The sequence below is a fragment of the Artibeus jamaicensis genome, unplaced genomic scaffold (assembly GCF_021234435.1).
Source record: "Artibeus jamaicensis isolate MK-2021 breed Jamaican fruit bat unplaced genomic scaffold, CSHL_Jam_final contig_332, whole genome shotgun sequence".
In the NCBI taxonomy this organism is placed as follows: Eukaryota; Metazoa; Chordata; class Mammalia; order Chiroptera; family Phyllostomidae; genus Artibeus; species Artibeus jamaicensis.
The window spans coordinates 8,906,217-8,931,202 of NW_026521788.1; the positions used below are offsets into that span (position 1 = coordinate 8,906,217).

Here is a 24,986-nt window from a genome sequence, read left to right on the forward strand (position 1 = left end):
CTCCAACTAACATAGAATATTACATTGCACGAGACTGGTTTCCTAAAAAATACTTCTTTCCTTAACCCAAGGAGTCTAATGACCAACTGAAGGGAGGAATGTCCTGTAGAGTTTGCAGTAGTTCTAGAAAATCAGTCAGGCTTATCTTGTTCACTTTAAGGCATCTCTCACCACCCAGATATTTCTTCCTGTGTAGCTATTTACACATCCTTATGTGACTCAGTTTCCCATCTCACCTTTACATCTACCAACAAACTTTCCCTAGGACTCTCTGGAATTCATGCACCATCATCATTAATATCCCCTAAATATTTAAGCTCCTTTCTAAATACTGCAGTTGCTTTCTGATCCCTCCCACCCAGCACCTCTCCCCCATACAAGATTGTTTTCTGCAGCTGTTTCAAACAGTGGCTCTCTAGGGGTAGACGGCAGGTATCTTTCTATCTCTGAATTGCTGCTTCTAGAATATTATACCATTTCCTTTGTTACCTTCTACCAATTACTGTGAATGCCATCATCAGATTATATCGCCCCCTAAATTCTCTTGCTATAGCTATCTTTAGACCTCTTTAATTATGTCCTTCATTAATGGAACATTTTAGCATTTGCCTTATTGGTTTTCTCTCCACTACAATATATTATTTGTTTGTTTGTTTGTTTGTTTTATACATTTTTAATTTAAAATATTTTATTGTTTATGCTATTGTAGTTGTCCCAATTTTCCCCCTTCCTAATATCATAAGTGGTCATGAAAAAGCCAGTGGAGCATTCTATCCACAGGAATATGTAGCAATTGATCAATCCCTTTCTTAACAAGCTTGTTCCTTACATGCTGCATGGAGTCTGCATTTCCCTAGTATCCCTGCTGCCTCCTGGCAATGTATTCTCAGTATCTTTTGTGGATCTCTTTCTGATCTCCAACTGTGGAATATCCAGAAAAAGTCTTTGGACTTTCCTGTGTACATACATTTTCTAGGTGAGTTCATCCTGACCAATGATTTCTTTCCTGAATCTAGATCAGTATCTCTAACTGCCTTGCATATTGAGAAACCCTCACCAATATAAAATTTTGAAAAATGAACTCTTAATGTCTGCCACCCTGATCATGGGGGAAGGAGGGGGACCTGTTCTGAACAAAAAACTCAGTCATTTTTTTTCTATAATGTCCCACATATAACCCATCAGCAAATCCTTTTGGCTATCTTTTGACTCCCTTTTATGTCTTATGCCTACTACCATGGTTCTAGCCACTACCAAATCTTGCCTGGGTGTACTGTGTTCAATCCTGTTACTACTTTTGTCTGGTAACACTGCTACTTGTCCCCACTAACAAACAACCCTGCACAACATGCAGAATAATCCTTTTACAATGGATTACATTATCCCTGTGGATTAAACCATTCATTGTCCTTAGAATGTTAGAACCGAGACCTACGACTATGATTGCTTTATACAGCAAAGACATCATTTAGAATCAAAGTGCAGATAGTTTCCGAGACAAGAAAAATATTACAGAGTTCATCACCAGATCATTAGATCATTATTATATGAAATGTTAAGGGGGTTTATTTAAGAAAAAGAAGAAGATCAAGATTATGGACAATAAAAATGGCAATAAGTACATATCTATTAACAATTGAATCTAAAAAACAAAGTAAGCAAACAAGAAGAAGAGAGACAGAATCACTGATACAGAAAGTGATGGTTGCCAGATAGGAGGGAGGCAGTGGGGAATGCATGAAGAGGTGAGGGGATTAGGAAGCACAAATAGGTAGGTACAGAATAGCCGTGGGGATATAAAGCGCAATATAGGAAATGGAGTAGCTGAAGAACTTAGACACATGACCAGTGGACATGAACAATGGTGGGGGATTGCCTGAAGTGGAGGGTGCTGAGTGGAGGGGGGCAGAGGGGGAAAAATTGGAATAACAATAATAGCATAATCAATAAAATATAATTAAAAAAATAAGACCTCTAGAGTAAATCCCATATTGTAATTCTGAATTAGATTTTCAATCTCATCTCCAATCAGTCTTTTTCATTCACACTGATCTCCAAGCTTCTCTAGCTTCAGTTACTTTATACTGGAATGTCAACAATGCTCCTTATATAGAAATCCACATATCTTTCTCTTGACCATGTGAGTTTGTATTAAAAAGAGACCAGTTCTCTTGGTACACATTTTCCCTCACTAGTGTGGGGACATCTTGTTTGTCTGATTATTTTTGATTTGTTCTATGCCCAACTTCTACAACGGTGTATACTTTAAATACTCAAAGATATGTTTACTGATTAAATGAACGAACAGAATCAATCACTAGTTAATGGGACTAAAATATAAAATAAGATGGAAATCGTGTCCAAAGGACTGTTACTTGCAAATCACAATGCAAGTTGTATATATGTAATGTGACTGACTTAAAGTTGTGGACCATTTTTGGTTGGAACTGGTGATTCAGACCAGGAGTTCAGCATTTGGCACTGTGGAAAAGCTATTTTGCAAGCACAACACACAAGCTTTATTTGCTCGATTAATTTTTTTCTTTCTTAAGGTGTATAAAGTGATAAAACACTATGTAAAAAACCCCACAACTCTAATTATGGTCCTCCTGGTAATAAGGAAAGAAAGGCAACTGTTGATGTGCAAAACTATAGGTAATCACAGCTGGGTTTGCCCAGGGAAATTCAGGTTTAATGTGTGTATGTTAATAGCTACTTTCAAAAATCCATTTATTGAGAACTTCCAGAAAAATACTTGAACTGGAGAATGTAAAATGTTCCAGGTTCTAAACATTTTCCCCAAGGCAAGATAATATTTATAAATTTATTTCTTAGTAATAAAAGTATTGTGACTTCATGCACTGCCAACCATGAAAAAAAATCTTCCATCAGTGATAATGAAGAAAAATTGAAAATATTCAACTTTAGTCTTAGACATTGTATTTTTAAAATTCCAAGTTAGAAATTTTTCTGACATATCCAATTTTTAAACATTTAATAAAATACTGAAATTAGTAGTGTTGTTTTAATTTATATAACTAGCATTGTTAGTTTTAAAAATTATTTCAGAAAAATCATTTCAGAATTTATTATATTATTTCTTCTATTAGAAAGTGACAATTAAAAAGTCTATGAGGAAAACATACATTTTAACCTTTTATTCAGCATAAAACATGGTGATATGTTTCTTTTTTGTAGTAAAAATAAAATACAAAAGTTTGCTTTGTATTCACATCATAATTTATCTGTATTTTGTTTGGCTAATTACACTCATATATCTCCATGTTTCAGTCTTTGTTTAAACAGGAATAAGTACTCAGTTTTGAGTACTTAAACTAAAAACATGCAAACTACATGTTTTTAGTTTATCTGCAAAATTGATTATAATTTATCTAAAAAATTAAGTTCTTTGCTTTTACTTTAGTTCTGTGTCTTAATAAACTTTCTCATACCTTAACTTTGAGCACAGAAGAAAACATTTTTGCATCTTCAGATACACCTCCAATGTAGAATTTTTTCTGAAACACGGGGGGATGATCATTTTCATCCTGAATCTCAATATATACCTTAGCTGTATTGCCTGGAGGATAAGAAATGATATACTTTTATTAGTGGTTATTCATTAGTAAAAATGCACTGGAATAAATATTTATTGTACTTTATTTTTTCTGAATTAATGGAAATAACAAATAAAAAAACCATTCCTAAATGACATGACTAATACCACAAAGTCCACAGAGGACACTTATAATGATGCTTCTGACATAATGTTAAGTTGTTGCTATTTCTTTTAATTAGCATGTCCTGGAAATTCATATTATTTGATTTAATAGGCATTAAAGTATTACATTCTGCTAATTTTAATAAAACAACTGAATTGTTCATGTTTACAAACACTTCACACATTACCTATTATACAAAAGTGGAACAAATATATAAACATATTATGAAGTAATAAAAGCTGCATATATATATGTATATATATATATACATGTATATATAATTCTTAAGTATAAAAGCAGCAGTGATATTACTTTAGCTTGAAATGTGCTATAACATTTTTATTTAAGATTAAACAAAGGGGACTACATGGTAATGGAAAAGTACAATGATGATTAAAAAAGAAAAACAAAACAAAAAATAAAAGTAAGTGATGTTTGGATGAGGTGCTTATTTCTGCAAAGAAAAAATAAGTTTTATCATGTATTTCTGCTATCTGCTATTCATTGCAAAAGATGTGTTGGAGAGATAATTGACACATAACTCATAAATACCAGGTTTTGTAATTTAAACAATAGTAAATGTTTTATAAAAAATGCATTTTGTCATCAAATATTAGAATCTCACCACCTCAATCATCACACCTTTAATGAGAAATCTATCATTTGTCACTAGTTCAAGAATAAACCTCATACAAACCCGATAAAATGAGGAGTAAGGGGTTAATCATTTTACAAAAGCAGATTAAAATTACATAAACATTCTGATACAGTAAGTGAACTTATCTCAGGCATTTCAATTATATGACAAATATATGACAATGGATCTATAAACTATTTATCATGCATACTCTAAATTTTGCTGCTTTATCATATCCCCAACTATAACTAATTAACACCAACCTACTATAACAGTGGGTACATAATGGGTATACAATATATCTATGTTGATTGATGTCTATCAATCAATAATATATCTATGTTGATTGAATAAAGGAATGACTGAGTAACCTGCATAATCTTAGTGATAAATTAAAGCAAGCTCCTTATAGTTTGCCTTGAAATCAGAGAGACAAGAGGGTAAGTTCCAAGGTTTCAGCCCATATCCTGTTGCTACTCATTTAGTTTCTCTCTTATTAGCCTCTTTTCTACCATTCTTGAACTGGAAGTGCTAGAATCAAGAGAAAAAATATGCTAGGTCAACAGAGAACAAGGCTAATGGCCGATTATGCTTCTCTGTTCTATACTGCCAGGACTCCGAACTGAACACTGGTAAGCCACCCACAGTCAGAGTTCATCCAAATGAAACCCATTTTCATCTTAGCAGATCATTTTATCTCTAGAATCAAGGAGCTCATAGCTCTAAGTTTAATATTTTTAAAGAAAGGTCATCCTAAATTATAAGACCTTTCCAATAAGTGTATTCATCTTCTTAATAAATAACCACATTGGTTATGATCCCTATTTGCAACACTGAAAAAGTAAAGGTTGGTTTTCAACTCACTATAAAGGGATAGATTTATGTTCTGAAGCTTGCCTATTTTTCTCCTGGCACTATAGAAAATGATGACAGAGAGTTAGGCCTACACATTAAGGTATTATGTCATTAGGAACATTTTGTGCTTTTGGAAAGCTTTTAAAAAGCTATTATTTCTTTAGGTATTAGGAAAACTAATATAAGAATCAGTGTTGTAATGTGGGGGACTTCCAGCCAAGATAGAGGTGTAGGTAGACACACTGTGCCTCCCTGCACAACCAAAATAAGGACAACAAAAATTTAGAAACAAAGTAACACCAGAACTGACTGAAAATTGAACTGTATGAAAGTCGGACAGCCAAGGAGCTGAAACAGACACTTTCATCCACACCAGTAGGCAGGGCGGAGTAGGGCAGCTGAGCAGAGAGGGGTCCCAGCACAGAAGCAGTGACATCAGGAGTGCAAGGCACTCTGGGTGTTTAAGGCACAGAGGGCAGACCCCAGTCACGGGGAAGCAATGGGCAGACCCAGCGAGGCAGCGATTGAGAAGCGGGGCACCGAGTGCAAGGTGACTGACAGGGCTGTGGTCCCACATTCACGGGCAGATAACTGGGGAGCAAGACAGACCACGCAACCCAGCATCACAGCACTGGGAAATAAAGCCCCAAAACACTGACTGAAAATACCTGTGGTGGTTGAGGTGCAGGGAGAGACTCCCAGCCTCACATGAGAGTTTGCTGGAGAGACACACAGGGTCCTAGAATGCACAGAAACCCACCCACCTGGAAACCTGCACCAGAAGGGCCCAGCTTGCTTGCAGGAAGCCATGGAAGGTACTGAGGTCTGAAGGTCTGACAGAGAGCGGAGCAAGCACCACTTTTCCCTCTCAGACCCCGCCCCCACATACAGCATTACAACCCAGTGACTTGGGTTGCCCTGCCCTGGTGAACACCTAAGGCTCTGCCCTTTATTGTATAATAGGTATGATGGGAGAGAAAAAAAATGGCCAAAAAGGAAGAACAGATCAAAGCTCCAGAAATAATAAAATTAAGCGACTAAGAGATAGCCAACCTGTCAGATGCACAATTCAAAGCACTGGTGATCAGGATGCTCACAGAATTGGTTGAATTTGGTTGCAAGTTAGATGAACAAATGAAGGCTACACTAAGTGAAATGAAGGGAAATGCAAAGGGAATCAATAGTGATGGGAAGAAAACTGGGACTCAAATCAATGGAGTGGACCAGAAGGAAGAAAAAAACAACCAAACAGAAAAGAATGAAGAAATAAGAATTCAAAAAATGAGGAGAGGCTTAAGAACCTCTAGGACATGGAAAAGTTATTTTAACAAATAATGAAGGAAAATTTCCCCAATTTGGCAAAGGCAATAGATTTCCAGGAAGTCCAGGAAGCTCAGAGAGTCCCAAAGAAGTTGGACCCAAAGAGGAACATACCAAAGCGCATCATGATTACACTATCCAAAATTAAAATGGAGAGAATCCTAGAAGCAGCAAGAGATAAGGGGACAGTCACCTGCAAAGGACTTCCCATCAGACTGTCAGCTGATTTCTCAACAGAGACTTTACAGACAAGAAGGGGCTAGAAAGAAGCATTCCAAGTCATGAAAGACATGGCTCTACATCCAAGATTGCTCTATCCAGCAAAGCTTTCATTTAGGATGGAAGGACAGATAAAGTGTATCTCAGATAAGGTCAAGTTAAAGGAGTTCATCATCACCAAGCCCTTATTTTATGAAATATTAAAGGGACTTATCTAAGAAAAAGAAGATAAAAAACATGTATAGTAAAATGATAGCAAACTCACAATTACCAACAACCACACCTAAAACAAAAACAAACTAAGCAAACCACTAGAACAGGAACAGAACCACAGAAATGGAGATCACATGGAGGGATAGCAACAGGGAGGGAGGAGGGGAAGGGGGGAAAAGGTACAGAGAATAAGTAGCATAGATGGTAGGTAGAAAATAGACAGGGGGCAGGAATAGTATAGGAAATGTAAAAGCTAAAGAAATTAAGACACATGGACATAAACTAAAGGGGGGAATGTGGGTGGTAGAGAGCGTGTGCAGGGTGGAGGGGAGTGAAGGAGGGAAATGAGACAACTATAGTAGCATAATCAATAAAATATATTTAAAAAAACAAATTAAAAAACAATAAAGTTAGCTGGAAAGACCAAAAAGAACCAGTGTTGTAATTTAATGCATCACTTATAAGCTATATAAAAAATATTGTAAATATATATTTTATAAACTCCAGAGAGACTGCAATAAAAATAATTATTTAAATATCATTTTATCAGCTATTGAAATCTCTAAAATTAACATCCTATAGAAACATCTAGATAAATATCTATTTACATTATTGATACTCAACGATTGTACATTTCCTATAAAATAAACGATCCAACTTTAACAGCTGAAGTAAAAGTTTTCAAGTTTTTTATTTATAATCTATTCATCTCATGAACATTATTACAATACAAACTATCATGCTTCCATACCACTTGTCCTTAAGCCATATTTGTTATGAGTGATACAGAACTTAATCATATTTAGTCCTTTAAAGAAACCATAAAATAAAAGTTATGACAGTATTTCCATGTTATAAGTTATATTAGGAGAGGTAGCACAATTATGAAAGAATAATCTTAGTGCATATTTAAATATCCTTTTATTTTTGTTTTAAGTTTCATCTGCCAGGTTTGAGCATCTTTAACTTCATATGCATTATAATATTAATAATAATAAATACATGTATTTAACTTCTCTATTTATCTCAACTTTTTAGATTGGTTGTTCTTTTTGCCTCTAACTTCTTATCAATATTATTATGTCAGTTTCTCTTCTGATCTTTAAATATTTGCCTAAATATTTAATTTGTATAATTAAAATGCATTAGAATTGAATCATAAACCTATGCTATGGAGCTGCATAATTTCTAGCTCATCTGGCAGAGAAAGAAATGGAAATAAAATACTATAAATATTTTATGTATACTCAGTATATAATGTTACTGGGTTCGATGTAAGTCTAATCCTGGTCTGTTTTTATACCAGATAACTTTATACTATTCACTGCTGACTTGATGCATTTTATGTCAGTTTCATGCAATCACAATTTTATATAAAATAGAAGCCCTGGCTGGTGTGGCTCAGTGGGTTGCATGCTGGCCTTCAAACCAAAGGGTCCCCAGTTCGATTTCCAGTCAGGCCACATGCCTGAGTTGTGGGGCAGGTCCCCAGTAGGGGGCACACTAGAGGCAACCCCATATGGATATGTCTCTCCCCCTCTTTCTCCCTCTCTTGCCTTCTATCAATAAATAAATAAGTAAAATCTTTTAAAAAATAGAAAAAAAACCAGCACCAAGGTGTGGTTAATAGTGTAAATAGTGCTTTCTTAACATCTATTGAAATATTTTAAAATATTGTTCATTTTAATCATGACTGAGTCTAAATTCAAGACCGTCAACATGTATACATTACTTTAATAGTTCTTTATTTCTCTTAAAAGTTGAATAATATAAATGCATGCTTCTTCATATGTCCTTTCTATGTTTAGCAAAGATTAAATACTGGAAGTTAAAAATTATCAGAGTATGTGGCAAATATTGTTCCAAGTTATACAGTTCCCTGCAATAAAACTATTATTATAAATATTATTATTGTTATTTTTACAGAAGAGTAAAACAGGAAACAGAAAGGTTCAGTCGTGTTCCCATGTTTCTTCTAGCATATGATACTGGCTGAGAGTTGAGCTCATTATTTGATGATATAGCCCAACAACTTACATTTGTTTACTGTTGCCTCTAACCTCTTTTAGGAGAAAGGCAAATTTGTGTACCTAGTATGGGTACAAAGAAGTTTGAGAGTTATTGGTAAGCAGCAATTTAAAGATTATAATCACAAACACCTTGATTTTCTTTAATTGTTCATAAGGGGTCCATTTTCTTCGCAGTTATCATCATCTCCATGATGTCTTCCCAGACACCTCCCCAACCCGTCATTTAAGTCCCACTGGTGTTTTTATTTTCTGTACAGCTTTACCACTGAAATTACTTTAGTTGAATATTTATCTGACTCCTCATTTAGAATATAAAGTATTTGAGAGTTTGTTCTAGGCCATGTTGAATAGATGAATAAATACATTAACAATATATATTTCATATTTTCCTTTGCTATTGATTTCAGCCTATTCACCTACCTTATGGTAATAACTTTTATGAATTTACAATTCACTTTGTGATAAATGAAGTCCTTTCATTTGCTTTGAATTCACCTATATACACCTTAACAGATATTCTCTAGTTGACTGCTGTCAGATTTGGTCACAAAATAGAACAATATCTTAAGGATACAGAACCTAAGATAGAAAACGAAGGAGAGGGAGACAACATGGATGAACTGGGAGGGTACTATACTAAGAGAAATATGCCAGACAAAAAAAGACAAATACTATATGAGCTTATTTATATGTGGAATATTAAGAAGTAGAATTTATAGAAACAGAGAGTAGGGGGTGATTGGCAGGTGCTGGGAGTATGGGAAATGAGGAGATGCTGGTCAAAGGTAAAAACCTACAGTTATAAGATGAATAAGTTTTGAGAATTTAATGTATACCATGACAACTATAGTTAATAATACTATGAATTATTACTAATGTACTTGAAATCTACTAAGAAGCCTTAAATGTTCTTACCTCCCCCACCTACCTCCCCCCCACACAAACGGTAACTATGTGAGTTCATGGAATGTGTTAACTAATTTGATTGTGGTCATTTTTCACACTATACACTATTGAGTTCATGGAATGTGTTAACTATGTGAATTCATGGAATGTGTTAACTAATTTGATTGTGGTAATTTTTCACAATATACATATATATCAAATAAGCATATTGTATGCCTTAAATGAATTTAATTTTGTCAAATTTACCATATAAAGTTGAGTAAAATCGGGACATGTAAAATGTAAAATAAATGCTGGCCAATCCTCCAACTGTATAATCACCAGAACAGCATTCATTTAGATACTCTGTTTCAGTAATACATAATGTGCACAACACAGACACAATAGAGTTTCTCGGCTCAAACACTTTCAGGAAGTGTGTTAGGGCTAAGAACTGTATCATGATCTTTCATCGAATTTGGGTTTTAATTATTTCAGAAGCAGAAACTTGTGATTTCAGTTCCTTTAAGGGAATCAACTTTTTTACTTCTTTGAGTATTTGCAGATTCTTGTTTTTTGTCAATATCATACCTGTTTTTTTTTAAGGTAGCTATGAAGCACACTGCAAAAAGAATGAATCAGGAGAAGTGGTTGGAAACAATGTTGATGAAACGTATAGGAGAGAATGGAGAGGAGCAACACAAGAGCTGACGTCCCTTCTGGTTGTGTAAGACAATGCCAGGGCCCAAAGGGAAACCACAGGAAAATGAAAGAAATTACAAGATGCATGAAAGATCTATTTGGCAAGTGTTTTGATTAAAAGGCACTGTAATCTTTTTTTTTTTTTTTGCACTTTGGCGCAAGTTGTCCCTGTTCCCTTCCTTCGTTGACAGCAATTTCCTTTAATTTTGTGAGAGAACCTTTTTTTGGACAATGCCTCAGTGAGCCAAAAAAGTCCCAGAAGTGAACCTTGAGGTCAGGGAATGTAAAATACCTTCTTGGGATTTTTTAATTTAAAGAAAGAGAAAAATAGAATTGCTGAGTTTTACAGCTGAGAAAAGCTAGTACCAGTCAGAATTGATTGACTAGCAGATTTAAGATAAAATAGAAAGATTCTGCAAATATAAAATAACACCCTCTCCTAAGGCCATCTATATGCACATTCCTTTAGTGACGGACTCCATTAAAATTAGCTGAAATTATTTGCTTACATATTGGTCATCAAAATTTTGACTAAATTATTGAAAGCCAGGAGTTCAGTCCTGTTTACCTCCACTCTTGCCACTGACTGTTGGCCTTTCTTCCTGACATTCCCTTCACCTTAATGATTCAAACTCCAACCACAGCTCTACTTATTATTAGTATATATATATATATATATATATATATATATATATATCAAAAATATTAATATTTGCTGTCATAAAAATACAAGAGCTTAGTCTGATTAGAACACATACACTGGACTAGATTATAAAACCTTGAGAGCAAGGGCTATGTTTTTCTTACTGTTACAGATTCTTCATGATCTAATGTATTAAGTAGATATTTTGAATTATATTATCTGTTGGGAGCCATCCTGCTTGGTTTCAGGCACTGTAGCCTCATTAACAGACAAGAGTCCCATGGCTAGCGCTGAATGAAAAGGCCTTGGGGCCATGAGCCACGAAGGTGACAGAACCTACCGTCCTGGCGGGAGCAAAGCCCCTGCCTGCCTCACTTCCCTCTGCTCTGCCCCCAAAGACGGCTGGTTAGTCAAGGATGGGTAAGATCCCTCAAGGGAGGGACAACCTAAACCAGGCCTACAGCAGCAAAAAGGGCCATCAGGGAAAGATTTTGGGGACAATAGAGAAAGGGAAGAAAGACCCTCACCCCTCAACTTTGTCAAAGCCTGATGCCTCAGTCTTTCAGTAAGAAGTCTAATCTCTTGGCCCCTTTGTTCCCCATCACCTGACTCAGTCTGAAAACAATGCCAGACCCAGCTGCGGCCTTGTACTGGAATGGAGGGCTCCCAGGGGCAATCTAGCCGGAGAAAAAAATGTACATTGTTTCCTTTGAGGCTTGCTAGATAGCCCTGGACCAGACCTTTGAGCTCAAAGCCTAGGGAGCGAAACTCCCTACTTCATGATACATGCCTCAACGACCCTCTGGCATCAGCACATCTCACCGACCCTGACCAGAGACAATCCCTGTATTTCTTCAATTATTACCTGTAGATGATGTCAATTTTTTATGACTGTGGCTTTTTGGACATTGACTGATGAAGTTTATGTGCATACTATGTATCTTCTATGTAAACTGAACTCAATAAATACACAGGGCAAGAGGTACTCAAGCCTCTTCTCTTCTGAGAGATTAGCCAGTCTTCTCTCCCCAAGCAAATCTTTTTTTAAATTTTAATTTTTTTAAAAATATATTTTATTGATTACGCTATTACAGTTGTCCCATTTCCCCCCCTTCATTACCCCCCCAACCCTGCACACCCTCTCCCACCCACATTCCCCCAAGCAGGTCTTGGAAGTCTCATTTCATCCACAACAACTGGGAGGGCTTTGAGGATGTAAATCCCACAATTATCTGATGTAAATGGTTTACACATTCTCTAATGATTCTACTGCAGAGACCGTTCAAAACACTCAGAATACCGAACTTATATTTGTTACTTTGCTGTTGCCGAGTTGATATAAGTTCTTCATTAAATCATACACATACAAACACATCTTTTCATGCTACTTTTCCTTTAATACAACTTTTGTATATGTTTTACTGGCAAATTTGTTCTTTAGAAGCACTGTAATTTCCGCACAGTGTTTAATAAACATTGAATTAGAGTGAGATTACTACCACTCCCCAACCAGGTCTCCACTGAAATAAAATGAATCACTCTATTTTGTCCCCATAAATTGAGATCATGTATTTTAAGCTCTTACGAATCAGCCCTGCCTGGTGTAGCTCAGTGGATTGAGCATGGGCCTGTGAACCAAACAACCATGGTTCAATTCCCAGTCAGGGCACATACCTGGGTTGCAGACCAGTTCCCAGCAGGGGACACATGAGAAGCAACCATACATTGATATTTCTCTTCCTCTCTCCTTCCCTTCCCCTCTAAAGATAAATAAATAAAATCTTTTAAAAAAATTATGTACCAAAGAAGTAGACATTGTTGTCCAGATCAAGAGTACCTCTTTTAAAGATAACAGATTTTTAAAATATTAGGAATATTTATAATTAATATTAGGAATATTTATAACTAATATTATAAATATTAATATTAGGAAAATATTGAACCTGAAACCACTTCATAAACTATTCTATGACCCATTTGTAATTACTTTGAATATTGTTATTATTTATACTATTGTTAATTTCTTCTCCACTAGTGTATATGCCAGAAAAATGACTGGTTTTATAGGTAAAATAATGATTAAAACAAAAGTATCATTTCAAATAAGCACAAGCCTTACTGTGGGGTTTATAGTTATTCATTTTAAAAAAGTGTTAAATGTAAAGAGTGTGGAAAAAATATGTTGTAGCATATTCGTTAAGTGGAATTAGTATAAACATAACCTACTTGTACACATGTTTTTTTGAAAAACAAATTATTATGCATGTTAGAATGACAAAAATCATAGCTCCTAGCTTCTTCTTTCTTGGCTACTTGCTCTGCAGGAATTGTACTTAGTTATATTTAAATACACTGTTTATATTAAAAAGCTAGGCTGCATGAGAGACTGAATCTTTTGAAGTTCATTTGAATAGTTTTATAATTTAGTTTTTAAATTGATTGAATTAGCCTTTTCATGATTTTAATTGCTTGTATCTAAAATATACATATTTTGTATGTGTTTGTTGAAAGGTTCATAGATGAATTAAAAAAGAAGCTGCATGTAACTACGGACCTCAAAAACTGAAACTCAGATTTCTATACGTACATGGTTTTTAGCTAACTCCTTTAGAGAAGAAAACGACACTGAAAGTTTTATCACTGTGCTGATGAGGAGATGATCAAAGAGTAATATTCTGAATGGTAATTAAAATTCAGCTTTGTGTCCATATTAACATATTCTCCCAATAGGAAAATTTAATGAACTAACTTTCTCTAGAAACAGTAGCCATCCAAGTAGAAGCTATAAATGCAATAGCATTTCTTTTTATCAGTATTGCTAGCATTTCATGCTCATTCTAAGACAAACACTCATTTAGAGGCCTTTAGGAGGGAATAAATATTACTTTTAGCCCAGTCTGCTGTCATTCATAATAAACAGGCATGATTTTAATTAATTTGTGCCCATTAAGCTACAACTCTGTCCACAAAGCAGCTTAATACAGGAATTTAAAGACTGACAGAACCACTACTAAGCTGGGCAATAAAAAATTTAAGCACAAACTGTTGAGCCATTGCCTAGGTCAAATACCAGTAATTCCTCATGTGTACTGTGTGACATTGTACAGGTTGCTTACCCATTCTGAGCTAAAGTTTTTTAAGTTTTTAAATTTATTTATTCTTAGAAAGAGGGGCAGGAAGGGAGAAAGAGGGAACAGAAACACTGACCTGTGGGAGAAACATCAATCAGTTGCCTTTTGCATGTGCGGGAACAGGGACATGGCCCACACTCCGGGCCTGTGCCCTGACTGGGAATCGTGCCCTGACTGGGAATTGAACTGGCTTCTTTACACCCTGAGGCTTGATGCCCAACAACCTGAGCCCCACCGATAAGGGCAGAGCTAAATTAATCACCAATAACCATAACCACACATAGTTAAATAGATTAAATGAGCAAATACATGTAAAGGATTAAATACATGTGGCTTCACTATTTCAAATATGACCCAGAGCTTACGGACTCTCAAGGTAAGAGAGACAATATTAGTAGTATTATAATTATTATCATATATTATTATTAGAGTGAAGAATAGCAAGCCATAGAATTAAAAAATATTTTTATACTTATAAAATTGTTCTCATATGTGATGAAATATAGGGAATATCAATAATGTAGTAGAAAATATGTATATTTTTACTACAAATAAAATAATTTAAATAGCAATGAAACACTATTGGAAAAGATATTAAAAGTGTCTTATTAAATATCCATACTTTAGATGGCAAAACTACAAATTTCTAGACAACTGAATTTAAAACATCAACAGTATTTGAGGAAAACAGACACACTACATAATAGTTCAGATAAAAATATTTGCTGACATCACAAGTCTAATAAGAATCATTTTATTGTAAAATACAGGACTATACCTGAGGAAAAAAATTTGTTTGCATTAAATACACTGTGTTTTTAAAAATAGAAGTATATATTTAGCCTAATGATTTATTTAACTAGAACAATGACAGACAGATTTGGTAAAATACATAAATATACAATAACAAAATGATTGTGTCTTGGACACGTGACTTACTAAGAAGCCCTTGGAAAGGTACATGCCCATGGGCAGTCTTGGCTGTCCTCCGTGCCCTGAACACACACACACACACAAAATCATAAAGAAACACGTGCACGATCTTTCTTGAGACTCTACTGCATAATTAAGGTTAAATGAGGTCATAATGGTGGGGCCCTGATCCAAAAGGATTGGTGTCCTTAAAGAAGAGGAACAAGGTCAATTTTTATTTTTCTGAGAAAATTCCATACTGTTTTCCATAATGGTTGTACCAGTCTGCAATTCCACCAACAGTGAACTAAGGTCCCCTTTTCCCCACAACCTCTCCAACATTTGTTGTTTGTTGCTTTATCTATGATAGCCATCCTGACTGGTGTAAAGTGGTATCTCATTGTGGTTTTAATTTGCATCTCTCTGATAGCTAACGATATTGAGCATCTCTTCATGTGTCTCTGGATATTCTGTATGTCCTCTTTAGAGAAGTGTCTGTTCAAGTCCTTTTCCCATTTTTTAATTGGGTTCGATGTCTTCCTAGAGTGGAGTCGTGTAAGTTCTTTGTATATTTTGGAGATCAAACCTTTGTCTGAGGTATCATTGGCAAAAATGTTTTCCCATACAGTTGGTTGTCTTGCTAATTTAATACTGTTTTCTTTAGCCACGCAGAAGCTTTTTATTTTGATGAGATCCCATTTGTTTATTCTTTCCTTTACATTCCTTGCTCTAGGGGACATATCAGTAAAAAAGTTGCTGCATGAAATATCTGAGATTTTCTTGCCGATGTTCTCCTCTAGGACCAGACAGCCCTCTTCATTTCCCTCCTTCTCTCTCTGCTTCTGTTTGTCTCTGACTCCCTCCACTCCCCCAGGTAAGGACACAGTGAGGAGGCAGATAACTGCCATTCGGGAGGAGAGAAATCACCAGATATAACCCCTGATATCACCTAGATATTGCACTTCCAGCCTCCAGAACTGTGAGAAATTAATCTCCGCTGTTTAAACTGCCTAGTCTGTGGTATTTTGTTATGACAGCCTGAGAAGACTGAAATAATGATAATATTAATTACTTAATAATTGAAGAATGTCTGATCAAAATGCTTTCTGTACATTATTTAAATTTATTTATATAAAACACCATGTTATTAATTATCCACATTTTATTGATGAAGATAGTGGGTTTTAGAGAGACTAAACAATGTGTCTAAGATTAAACAACTGTGAAGTTTCAAACCCAAACCTCTGATAGCATACATCCTTACTCATTTCACTTTATGGCTTTCATTCATTTTGGGTAATTTTTAAAATCTAATGTTATCCAGTGTATTTAGATAAACTTCTATGCCTAAAGCACAAGAAGACCTATCATTTCACTGGGGAATTTCTAAAGTTTATAAGTGCTCCAGAGTATGAGAATACAGAATGATAAAATAGGGCCATAGAAAGCAAAGCTACTTCTCAAGGGCAACAGGAAAACGGTTCAGACACTATGTGGATAATCTGGTTTAAAATTAAAACTGCTCAATGGAAGTGAGTCTATACACCTCTATTAAAAATATCCTTAATTCTTAGTGCATGGGAGCTTGAAGCAAAGAAGAAACACCACATGAGATCCAAAATGAGAAGTCCCTTTTTACATAATTTAGTAATTTTTGAATGATTCTGGACAAGAACAAATGCCTACTGTCTCACCTATAATCTGTTGAAAACAACAAAAATTCTTTTGTGATGAAATGTCATAATAAACAGGTATGTGATTATCATCATAAAATTTTTTAAAATTATACTTGGTCTCCACAAAAATTAAAAATTGTTTGGGAATACATGCTATTTTAAAACATTTGCACAGTGAGTAAACTGTCTGGAAGTTTATACTAGAGTACTTATATATACTATATATGTATATATTTGGGTAAGTATATATGAAATAATAAGATCCTGATACAGAGCTCCTAAAACCTCTTGCAAATAGGGGTGCTAGGAGAACATTTTGTTCTGACATTAATCCGTGACCCCAGTTCCTAATACATAGCTTCTAAGATCTTTGTACTTTCCCAAGTGTAGAAACATTTGCTACCAAGTTCCTAAATCCTTGGGAATCCTTAGGAATGTCTTTGTTCTAATGAGGTGACTCTTGTTCGGCTCCAGAACGGGCATGGTCACCGAAAGAACATGCCACAATTAGAATCTGGGAATCTTCATATCTACATTCTCTGAAGAGGGGGAAATAGCTGGATATAGAATTAATAATCAATTATGCCTCTGTGGGCAAGTCTTTATAAAAATCCCTGTAATAGAAAATTTGGAGAGCTTCCAGGTTGGTGAGCACATCCACCTGCCAGGAGGTTGATGTCCCTGAACACTCCATGGGAACAGAAATTTCTGAAGTGGGGCCTTCTGGATCTAGGCCTGGTATCTCTTCATCTCTATGCTTCATCTTCTTTAAAAACCCCCTTATTTCTTCGAGCCATTTAAGCACTGATTGAATCCAAGAAAAGGGGTCATGGGAATCTCTGGTTTGCAGCCAAGTCAGACAGAAGTTGTGTCCTGAGGACCTACACACAATTTTTGATTGGCATCTGAAGTGGGAGACAGTCTTGTGGGACTGAACTTTAACCTGTGGGGTCTGTGCCACGCTGCTTACTATCAGAATGGAATTAAATTGTAGGACATCCAGCTGATAATGCAGAGAATTGCTTGACACATGGCAAACCCAGTGTCAGAAGTGGCAGTAATGTGACAGTAAAGGAAAAACACACACAACATATAGGAAGTGTGTGTTTTTCCTACATAGTACATATTAGGATACTGACAAGCTTATTTGATTATTATAATACATCTTCTGTAAAGAGAAAAAAACACTTCATCTACAGAATGTGACTTGGTAGCTTAATTTATCCTTTTATGGTATAAGGACAGCTTTAAAAAGTTTTATGAAAATTTAGACTATATTTCCAAAAAAATTACTAGTACGAATATGAGTAAAGAAGTTTCATTTTAAAGCAGTCATGGGCTCTGAGGACTCATGAAGAACTTCTGCTTTCAAATGCTACTTGTAAAACAAACTTGATTTTCAGTAATATGGGAAGAGATAAAAAATTATATATCCACATAAAATATTAAACAATCATTAAAATTATGTTTCAAAGAATATCTAATGACATAAAAATACTCCTGATATACATCTAAGTGAGAAGGAAAAGCCTTATATTTAAAACTAGTAATGCAGGATCCAAATCCTGCATTTATGCACATGAGTGTGTAACCCCAGGGAAAAAAATTGAAAAGGAAGCATGCAAACCTCTAAAACATTCAAAAGTATAGCATTAAAATTACTTTCTTTATTCATTTTCCTTAATATTATATAACGATCATACTTTTATAATTAAGAAACTTAATGTTAAATATTTTGAAAGACAGAGGGAAAAGACAAAATAAATTATAAGCCATGATATACAAAAATGAAATATCTTGAAATAAACTTCACTGGTTCCTTCTTTTGCTGATACTAGTTAATCATACATTTCCCCCCAAAATAAAAAAAAAATTGCTTACTTGTTTGCTTGTTTGTCTGTAAGAAGATATTTCTTCAAGTATATGTGATTTTCTTGTGAAGATTTAGCCAAAAAGTAATGGCTACAGAGAAGTAAGCTTGCAAAACACAAATTTTTATCTGCTTATCTTTGCTTCATTTATTTGTCATCTGGTATACAGCATATTTAATCACTAGGTTCTTGCAGAAATCTTAGAAGGAACACAAGCTGTAACAGTTTACAACTACTGAGCTCAGTGGACATGCTAAATTTAGTCCTTAGAAAGTACTTAACAAATTTTGGTCAAATAGGGGGTCATAGTTCTTGCAATTTGTCATTACATGTAAGGATTATCTTTAACCTTCCCCAAACTTCTGAGAGTAAAAAACATATTGAAGCAACACAAGTTTGTAAACTTTCAGAAGTTTAAGTAGATCATTATTATAATTTTCAAGCATTAACCACTTGAAATGTTACATTTTCATTACGATAAAAAGTGAAATCGAGCACTATGACTTTTAAGTCATATACCACTCCTCCACCCCTGTCTCACCTATTTCAGTAAACTGCATTTGGGTCCTAAACAGAGTTTTGAAAAGGTAAAGTAGAATATTTTTTTAAAGATTTTATTTATTTATCTTTAGAGAGGAAGGGAAGGAGAGAGGGAGAGAAATATCCATGTATGGTTGCCTTCTGGTGCATCTCCTGCTGGGAACTGGCCCCTGCTGGGAACTGGCCTGCAACCCAGGCATGTGCCCTGACTGGGAATCGAACCACAATCCTCTGGTTCACAGGCCCGCCAATCCACTGAGCTACACCAGCCAGGGCTAAAGTAGAATATTTTTGATTTGTCTGTCTAACACCACTTCTTCCCACATTTTGAACAGAGAACTCATTTTTTTCTCTATGTGCTTTTAGTGAAACTGACAATGACAGTGCTTTGCACTCCATCCTCAGCCAAGTGCACACATAAGTCTCCACAGCCCCCATTCAGATTCTCCCCTCAGACCCTTGCGCTGATTGCCAGCTCCTTTAGGTGCATGATTCCAGCTGTCTTGAAAAGCAGTGCTTTGGGTTTCTAACTAACATTGCCAAAGCTTACGTGTGTTTTTATCCTTCCATAGATCCTATTAGCTTTTCCTTTGTGAAAGCCCACAAGTATTTTTTTTAAAGTTCTTTTTAGCATAAGTCAATCAGAGATGATTCCCATTGCTTCCAACCATTTGAAGTGCAGCTGGGCATGACCAATTGAGTTCATATTAGAGAATCAGGGCCACATCTCCTCACCTACAGAAAGAGTTTGCATACTCCTTTTCAAGGTACCAAAGATATTATAAGATGCAAATTTTCCATTTAGTGTTGTTAGAACTTAAGCACTATATTTTGCATCTTTCCCTCTTTGCGTCATGAAAGATTACATTGCTCTGACCATTCTCTTTGGAAAAAATGTCTGTGGTTTTGTTCATACATTGTCTGATTTTCAATTAAGATCAGGGAAATCAAATTTAAAAACTCCAGAAGATGGTATGACTGCTTCTCTAACACGTCTCAATCTACAACGATTGGCTATGCGAAAAAGTTAAAGAGAAACATGTGGAATTCTGTACACAATAATTTAGAGGAATAGATAAAACATTTTAATATGTGATTGCTATATTTTGAGTGTCCTTCAAACATCACAGCTGGTAATAATAACAAAGACTAGTAATAATAATTATAATAGTTTTTAATTGGGTATTGTGTTAAGTTTTTTGCAGGCATAATTTTACTTAAAATTCCCAAACACTCTAAGAGGTACAATAATATTTACCCTGATATAATGTTGAGGATTCTGGAGCTTAGAGAGTTTAGTAAAGATAAAAAATGTATGTGGAACCCAGGCCAGACTGTAACTAAATTCAGGGATATTAATATATTGTGTTAAATTTTTAAGCATATGGCATTTCTCCGATGTTCTGTTAAGGTAATTTCAAATTGAGCTGTTTCACTGGTAAGTGATCTGAGTTACAACAATTTCCTTAACAAACATTTTTTACAAAATTTCCTTTGACTTCTTATCCTTGTTTCTCACATAGATCTTAGCATTTATGGAATATCACCAACAGGAATCTTTTATTAATTGAACTGAGTTAATGGACTGGCTAGATTATCTAACTGCCTTGTGCATTTTAATTAAACATAAACAGCAATTTCTATCAAGGAGTCTTTCTTTAAAAGATTTTATTTATTTGTCTTTACAGAGAGGGGAGGGAGAGAGAAAGAAAGGGAGAGAAACATCAGTCAGTTGCCTCTCAGTCCTGCAACTGATTCCTGTGCAGAAATCAAACCTGCAACCCAGTCCTGTGCCCTGATTAGGAACTGAACCAGTGACTTTTGCTTTGTGGGATAACACCCAACCGACTGAGCCACATGGTCAGGGCTGTATCAGGGAATCTTGATAGACAGCATATGCTGTAAACAAATAACTGAAAACAACCTTTGGAAATTGAAAGTGACAGCATTTAAAGAATGATTTTCTTTAAATTATTTGCAATTATTTTCAAGGTCTTACACAGGGGACTAATTGGGTATAAAATATCAAGGGGGCAGGGGAAACAAGAACAAGATAAATTAATTTTATCCCGGGGATAAAATAATGAATTAGCTTTGGAAGAAGAAGTGACTACTAGACTTGTGTTTTAAATAATGATTAAACAGAATGACAAACCAAGTTCATGTTTCTTATTTCTGAAACATAAAATTCATATGCATTTATGTTCACCATAAATTAAACGGAAATGCATGCCTCCTAAAAATATAAACATTTAAGAATCAAGGAATATTTAAGAACACACTAAATTTTAAGTTGTCTATTATACAGATACAACCAAGAAATCCTTTACCTCTTATAATTTCCCTGCTTTCTTTCACATATAAGTCTTCTCTATGTGACAGTAACAGTAGATACTATGGGGCCCACTGTCACTGAACATGTCTTTTTTTAGTTGTAAATTTTCTCAAACATCAGCCAGGTGTGATGGTTTCACTATCTTCTACCTCTCCTGAAACTCCTCTTCCTTCTCCTTTGGCTAACAGGCCATCATTACACATATTTTCCTCCTTTTTCCTTTAGTGGCTGTTTCTTGCTTTCATTCACTAAATGAAGGGCTTCTCCAAATTCAATCTCTTGCTCTTCTCTCTTGTAGGTATCTCAGAAAGACAGGGCCAGATGACCCTGGAGTCATTACTGGTGATTTTCCTTTTGTGACAGATAAGTAAGTCAGTCATCGGATCTGTGTTAGCTCAATGGATCTTAACTGCCTCTCCTTGATACAAGCTGCTTAGGTTCATCAGTCTGCTTTTGGCCATGTTTCCTTGACCAGGAAGTTCCCATTGTTAAAATGTCCACGAATCTTTTCAAAATTCCATTTAAACATGTGGAGTAGTAATATTTTAAGTCTGCTGCCTTTAGCCCCTTTAATGGTGTGTTGAGGTATGAACGAATTATGTTCTTCTGTCTGTGGGTATGGAAACTAGACAGGCACTTTATTTCCTTTGATACTTTTCTGCCTAATGTACCCAATTAAATCTTATTTTACATTTATACCACATGATACTAGTGACCCTTTGCATAACAATAGCTTGGATTAAGTAATTATTCTACATAATTTCTTTCAAAATCTATATGCCTAATTTTGAACATCATTCAAATGATCGATTCCTTATTTTCAACTACTTTCTAGATTTAATTTGTTGCCCAGGATCAAAAGTGTAAAATTATCTTGTTTCATTCCTTTCTCTTCATGGCCAGTCATCAAGTTTTACCAACTTTTTTATCCTACATTTCCCCATACTCATATCTCTTACATAAATAATCATGACTGTACATAATTGTAACTAAGAACACTAACATTAGTCTAACAGTAATAATAATTATAAGAGGACCCACAAAGCCTTTACCAACCCATATAATATAATTAAGGATAAGTGATATTTCATTTCAGTATCGAAACAGCATAATCCCAGTATCCTATGCTGTATATATATATATATATTAGAATGCAGTATGTTCTGTTATTTGATCATATGTCTAGCATTTTATTATCACTTAATATGTTTATCTCATAAAATACCTTTGTAAATATAATACAATTCACAATCACTGAGCAGAATTATAAAATTATGCTTCTTTAATTAGACCCAATCAAAACTACATAAATTTTGGTCAAAGTCAGTCATAAGAAGATCTAAGGGTAAGTACAATATAATTTTTCATATACATAATAAATAAAAATATAAAATTCCGTAGAGCATTAGATAACACAGTAGCATTTCTTTAATGCAAAACTAATCAGAGCATGGCATGGTGCTATGGAAAATATAATTTTGCTTCTACTTTCTAAATTCTTCTAGCTAAACTAATAATCAAATTAATGTGAGACATATTCACAGGAGAAAAGTGACCAAATTTCTTATGCATGTGTGTGTGTGTGTGTGTATATATAAAATGTAATATATGACTATATTATATGTGAATATATATAATATATATCTTATATTCCTATGGGATATATATATATATATATCCCATAGGAATATAAGATATATATTATATATTATATATATATATTATATATATATTATATATATTATAATATATAGATATAATGTTATAGATATTATAGATCTAATATTATAGATCTAATATTATAGATATATATTATATATATATATATATGGGATATATATATATATCCCATAGGAATATAAGATAATGAGGATAGATTGAGCAATTAAGGCTGAGATGCCATTTTGAGCTCAGGAGATTGGAGGGCTTTGTGTTTGGGACTTCAAAGGGCAGGAAGGCAATTCACATGGATCTGAAACTAAATATTTGGTAAACAAATGTTTGCAGGGCCATCTTTAACAATTGGACACAGAGAAATTTGATCAAATGGGCCTTGTGAGGTGCCTCCCTATCACATGTAGTTCACATTAAACTACAGTTATCTATGATAAGAGCACCCTTCCTGGAGCAGGTACTTTATATACATTTGCTTAGGTGGTTAGAGAGAAAGTCAAAAAATTTTCCAGAATCTTTCCTTTCTTAAAAATAATCAGCTGCAAATAGTTGATATCCCAAAATATGTATTTCTAAATGTCAAATTCTCAGCATCGAACATAATTTCTTAGGCTAATTCTCTACTGTACAAAGGAAAAGAGTATTTTTCTTAAAATGGTTTTGTTTTGTTTTAAGAGTATGTTCTCCATCTCTATCCAGACTGTTTTCTATACTGTTTTCTCCTCCGGGATCTATGTCAAATGTTATCTTCTCCGAAATCACCCACATAGCTGTGGTCCTGTGATAGAAATCTGGCAATACAAATTGGATAATAGTATACCCTTGCCCCTGAGAACTCACAACTCAGATGTATTTTGTTCCTCATATTACAGAGATAATGGGTAATTAAGAAATGTGTCAAAGATGAGGTGGCTTTTATATTGAGCCTTGTAATTTAGGAGTTTATCTGGAAAATAAGGAAGGAAGGACATTTTAGAAAAAATAGTACAAGCAAAAATAGCAAGGTGCATTTATTCCTTGAGATCGAGTAAAAACAACCCAATATTGAGAAACACAGTGACCTAGAAAATGATGACTAGAATCAAGAACCCCTTAAAGGTAAGAAAATGAAAATTTCTGAAGTTTCATCTTATCATTCCTTCTGTGTGGTATTCTCATACTTCTTTCTGTTATTTAAATATAATATTACATTTTAGTTTTGTCTAGTTAGTGGGAATTTTTTTTCTTACCATAGTCAACCAGAAATGTTCAGCTGCTTGTTAAGACTTGTCAAAATAGAATATGTCACTAAGAATAAAGAATGTTCACTTTCAGTTTGTTTTGAGGTAAAAATAAATAAGTCAAACTAAGAGCTAAATAAATCTTTAGCAAAATATAAAAAACACTAGAGCTGCCTTACTTTATATACCAGATTTTATATCAAGAGACAGAAGAGGGCCAATACTGTACTCATAAACATTTTGAAGAATTAATGCATTTAGAAGAAAATTCTGATAATTTTCCTTCACAATTTTAATAGCTAAAATGAATTTTATGCTTATGTTATACAGACAGTGACTTTAGTTCTCCATTTCTAGAAATGTTCATACTTCTCTAAGGTACATGATTTAACAAGGTTCAC

The 24,986-nt window shown here is 34.6% G+C and overlaps 1 protein-coding gene across 1 annotated transcript in view; it reads right to left on the reverse strand.

Annotated features, from left to right (window-relative positions):
• The window catches only part of PCDH15 (protocadherin related 15), a 789,434-nt gene that overhangs the window by 95,257 nt on the left and 669,191 nt on the right, over positions 1–24,986 (reverse strand). Inside the window, exon 26 of the mRNA XM_053663991.1 lies at positions 3,453–3,580. Within this exon, the coding sequence (XP_053519966.1) occupies positions 3,453–3,580 (128 nt within the window). The remainder of the gene's footprint in view (positions 1–3,452; positions 3,581–24,986) is intronic.